The 5,510-nt window shown below is 38.5% G+C and overlaps 1 protein-coding gene across 1 annotated transcript in view; it reads left to right on the plus strand.

Annotated features, from left to right (window-relative positions):
• Nucleotides 1–5,510, plus strand: part of LOC103736701 (putative zinc finger protein 56) — a 19,033-nt gene that overhangs the window by 556 nt on the left and 12,967 nt on the right. The window contains 2 exon segments of the mRNA XM_008836209.1: nt 2,725–2,851; nt 3,722–3,813. Of these exon segments, the coding sequence (XP_008834431.1) occupies nt 2,725–2,851; nt 3,722–3,813 (219 nt within the window).

Here is a 5,510-nt window from a genome sequence, read left to right on the forward strand (position 1 = left end):
CCATTGGAAACGATAAAATTTTACATGTGGATATACTAATGACTGACTAGATCAATATCAAGTGTATATGTAAAACAAAATATCAAGGTAATGTCACAAATATGTAAAATGTGATGTCATCAAAGAAAAATTTTTATTTTTATTAAGTTATTATTTATTTATTTATTTTGTTTTCATATGCAAGAGCGTTGTGCTTCTGTATACGTAAGTGCAACCATGGGAGCAATGTCTGTGGAGGCAGGCAGACAGTGTGGGAACCCCCAGTACAGGTGTTCAGTACAGTTGTTAGCACCATGTGGGTACTGCAAGTTGAAACAAAGTCCTATGCAAGAGCAGCCAGTATTCTTTACCTCTGAACCATCTCTCAAGCCCCAAGAATAAAAACTCACAATGAACTACTCCTGAACTTCAGCCTTTAAAAGAAAAACTTATTTATGCTTCCCTCCGGCCTCCCAGATTCTGTCCATGAAGCTATGTGGAAGTATCAGTGCCGTTTCAATGAACAGTTGCAAGCAGAAGAGAGTGAGGCTGGGGGTCAGGTACTAGTGCTTCTGAAAGACAGCTTAGTTTAGTCTCTATTCCAATGGATGAAAACCATCTTACTCTGCTTTCTTTAGGTAAGTAGGTGAGGCAGCTACAGTCCGATGATTGTAATAGAAATTCTTGATCTTGTTGGCAGGGCGGGCCACTTGAAGGAAGAAAAGCAGAAACTTCTATGGGGTCTCCATGTTGAGCTTTCTTCCTGTGCTTCTACTGTGACAGCAGACAGTATAACGGCCTATTTTGTTTTCTGAGGTGCTACTTCCTCTTGTTATATTGGAAGGTGAAGTGAATTTTCAGTGAACTGAAAGGAAGTTTCTTGAAAGAGAGAGAAGAGTGTTTATGTATTGCCTGGAAAGAAACTCCCAGAAGGAGAGATGGCTTCTTTTCAGGTAAATACATCCAAGGCCTGGACCACGTACACTTATTTTCCCTAATGTTTGGTAGATTAAACTTGTAATCTTTACTCATCCAAAAACCAGCTATGTAGACCAGGCTAACCTGGATCTCACAGAGACCCTTGTCCCCCTTCTTCTGGAGTCCTGGGGGTAAAGGCCCACACACCATGCCCAGGGAACACAATATGTATCACCTATGTAGCATATCCACCTCTCCATTTTGTCCTCCAGTGCTTATGTTTTTCAGACTAATCCATTGAATTCATGACCAGCCATCTCAAAAGTGTTACTGAGATGATTGGTGAAAATTCAAATATGTCCATCTGCAGTTCCTAAGGAGGATGAACTTGAGTCCTAATATGCCACTGTATTGTTGTTTGAACTATACATAAAACTGATATTTTTGTTTTATGTTATATGGACATTGTATTACTTTGCTCAACATTTAATCCCACCAACATCACAGGGCTGATGGAATGTGCCGCTGGGTTTGTTGACACCTGTATTCTTTTGTCTCCTGGGAGTTGATTCCCTTGGTTAAAGTGCTCTGCACCAAACACCAGACCTTGACATCATTGATTTTAACTTGTTAGGAATAAGTTTTCTTCTGGTAGTATACAGAATGAAGCACACGAAATATGACATTTAATGCAGAATCTCTCCTTTCATCACTATTAGTTTTCTTCCGTTCTTTGGTGAAAGAAACCTTTCTCATTTCTTTGCTAAATGCTGAGTGTCCAAGTGTAGATTCTGAAGCAGACATCTTTCTCACTGTTGGCTCAATCACAGCAATACCTCATTTACTGGTTATTTCATCCTCAGAAAAGAGCTCTCTTTATCAACTTTTACACACATGTAGTTTTCTGATTTTGGAAGCATTTGTGTATGCAGCGTCAACATTGTTCAGCTGGCACTGGATCATGTTTTCATGTTTTTGTTACTCTTTGGTGAGGAGCCCTGTTCTCAAATCCTCTTGTTGTGAGCATAAGTCAGCCAGTGTGTTCCTTCTAGGTACACATTAATGTTTTCATGTTTTTGTTACTCTTTGGTGAGGAGCCCTGTTCTCAAATCCTCTTGTTGTGAGCATAAGTCAGCCAGTGTGTTCCTTCTAGGTAAACATTAGGTACATAAATGACAATAGATGAAATCACTATAAAAGTATTGTTAGAATAATGATGCCCTGATGTTTCTGTAATATCTATATTACATGAAGGTGTAGGATTTTCTGTACAAGGATTGTGTCTTTTTGCTGTGGAGGAGAACACATACAGTTCTTTATTTCTTGCAATGTTCTAATCAGTGCTGTTGGAGAACATGTCTTTTGCACCTGAGGCATTGGCCTCACAACAAAGGATTAAGGAAAGGGTTAAGTCAGGTCCAGCTTCAAAAACTCTGTGTTTCAGCTAGGACTAAAGTGCATGGTTATAAACATTTGAATTTATGAAGCAGACTCATAATAAGTGTAACTTTACATCAGATAAATATATACAACTGGCCTTGTATGCTACTAATATAGGAGTGAAATGCAATTCCTATGTTGGTGGATTAATTTATGTGCTATGCTCCTTACAAGCATAATATTCACAAAATTTGGAGGGTCTGATGCTATTCTTTTTTTCACAGAGTTTCTGAATAGATTATAGATAGTTACTCCAGTACAAAATATCCTTTTTATTAATTCAGATTTCTCATTAAATTCAGAAATCATTTACTAATTATCTTTTTCTTTCTTGGGTCCAGTATCCTGTTTAAGTGCATATGTTATAATTGTCATTTTTCATTTTAGCATCCATTGACATTCAAGGATGTGTCCATAGAATTCTCTCAGGAAGAGTGGGAATGCCTAGATTCTGCTCAGAGGGCTTTATACAGGGAATTGATGTTGGAGAACTACAGCAATCTGGTGTCTATAGGTGAGGAGATTTTTCTTGGAGAAGTTTTACTATCCTGCATCCTTGGACAGAGTATAGCTTACTTTGTGCATATGTTAGTTTTGTTAATGAAGTCTTGGATTCCTTAAAAATTAGTTCATGGGAATGTCTGGGCATCCTACAGCAATTTGGTGTCTATAGGTGAGGAGATTTTTCTTGAAGTTTTTACTATCCTGCATCCTTGGACAGATTATAGCTTACTTTGTGCATATGTTAGTTTTGCTAATGAAGTCTTGGATTCCTTAAAAATTAGTTCATGGGAATGTCTGGGCATCGTGAAGAATATGTTTATGTTTTATCATTTCTTTCCATTTCCACTTGTTAGAGGAATTATCCATTTTTATTATTTTTGGTCTTAATTTCAGCCATGCATTGGCACATGATACTTTAGCCCTGTAGCCAAAATCTCATTTTTAAACATATATTTTATTTTTATTTTATGTGTGTAAGTGTACTGCCTACATGTATATGAGTGCACCAGCATCAGATTTCCCCTGGAACTGGAGTCAAGAATGGTTTGTAGCTGTTATGTGGGTGCTGGCAATCGAACCCGGATCCTCTGCAAGAGTAGTCAGTGTCCTTAACTGCTGAGCCATCTCTCCAGCCCCTGTAGCCAGAAACTTAAAGTTCTATCGCCATAGCCAAATTGTGAATCAGCGATAGAACTCACCATATGAAAACTTAAAAAATTCCTATGGATTCTAATGAGACTGTAAGAAAATAAAAATTATGAAATTATTTGGAGATTCTGTTGTTTTTCTGAATATTATCAATGGAGCATAGTGCTGTGTTACAAATCTGGTACTTTCTAAAGAGTCCAGTAAGCGTCTTGTGCCTCTTTCCCATACACAGGTCTTGCTGTACATAAGCCTGTTCTGGTCTCCTGCCTGGAGCAAAGTGAAGAGCCCTGGAATGTGAAGAGAGGGGAGACGGTAGCCAACAAGGTAAGTTTAAGTGGATGAATAAAGGGCCCAGGTGAGAGGACCTTAGTAAAGAAGGATAAAGACCTGAAAATGGGTTTGCCGCAGTCTATTTCATGAGAAAGAGATTCTGATATCCATGAGATAAGATTTCTTGCAGCATGACTTTCCAACTCATGGTTCAGTATTGTCATTATCTGTTAGTCTCTGAGCCCCATGGATACTAGACTGAAACCTCTAAATATGGAGCCAAAGTTTAATGTTAATCTGCTGAATAATTTTTCTCAACTGTAGATCAGATGAAAGCAATACACAATGGACTGTGTGGTAATATGAGAGAAAATAGATAAAATTCTATTTCAAATTTGAAATAAGCTAATAATATAGAGATTACCTTAGTTGCCAAGCATGGTGGTACATACCTTTAATCTCAGCACTTGAGAGGAAAAGGCAGGTTGATCTCTGTAAGCCAGCCTCATCTCACTAATGAGTTCCAGGACAGCTGGGGCTACAGGGAGACCCTATCTCAAAAAGTTAAAAAAAAAGATTACCTTAGTTATCACTATACATTATCCTTGGAAAATAAGAGAATGGATATAATATGCTCTGATCAAAGAATTCTAATAATGTGAAGGAGGGTGCATGTTCACTACAGCGCATAAGTCATGTACAGTGTGTTCTTCACACATCATGATGTGCATCACAAATTCATAGCACATTTCACAAAATAAATAAATTATCATAATCAAAGTGTGAATTGTCTTTACCTATAAGATCTTTTCACCTTGAGAAATGTGACATGAGAGTGATGGAAAAATTTTGAACTAATCTAACCTTTCCTCAGGTATTTGCTACTCTAGGTTTGTGACTATAGAAAAAGATTTTATGTACTAATGTTTGAGAAGTCATAATCTTGCCTCCTAATTCTTTTTAAAATTGCTTGCTATTTATTCATTTTTAGGTTATGTGTATCTGCTGGATAGCTTTACTGTACAGTTGACAGCCTGGGATGTGGGAGCTTCAATTGCTGAATTTCGTCCTTTGGTCTGGGCTGTGGCTTTATTTGTAGAGCACCATCTTCATTAGTTAGTGATGTGGGAGGGTTCCAGGTCCCACCCACTGAAGGTTGTGCCACCCCTGGGCAGGTGAGCTTATGTTGTATAAGAATACAGGTTCTTCAGAGGTCAGGGGAGTAACCCAGTAAGCAGTCTTCCTCCCTGGTCTGTGCCTCATCTCTACCTCCAGTTTCCTGTCTGAGTTCCTGCCTTGGGCTCCCTGATGAACTGTGACCCAGAATTAAGATAAAATAAATGTTTTTCTCCCCAATTTTGTATTAATCAAAGTATTTTGTCACAGAATTGGAGAAACAAAGTAGAACGAAATTGGTACCAGAGCATTGGGCATTGCTTTGACAGTCTCTAAGGGCAGTTTGTGTGATTTCTTGAATTGAGAACCTTTGGTTTCTGTTCATCTGGCACTGAAGAATCAGCTGTGATTAAGAGACTGAAGTTAAACCTTTGCTTTATGGGGACAATTGATGCTGGTTAGCTGGGGCTGAAAAATCAGCTGCAATTAATATGAGACCAGCATCACTTTGGCAAAATCTTCTGGAAAGTATTTCCTCAGGGTCAGCACAGGACCTGGGATCCAGAGGGGGTATGGGACCCCCATCTCCAGCTGGAAGCAGGACTTGGTAATGTGTAAGAGTCTTCTGCATGGTT

This window comes from Nannospalax galili, unplaced genomic scaffold (genome assembly GCF_000622305.1).
Source record: "Nannospalax galili isolate Female #2095 unplaced genomic scaffold, S.galili_v1.0 scaffold1518, whole genome shotgun sequence".
In the NCBI taxonomy this organism is placed as follows: Eukaryota; Metazoa; Chordata; class Mammalia; order Rodentia; family Spalacidae; genus Nannospalax; species Nannospalax galili.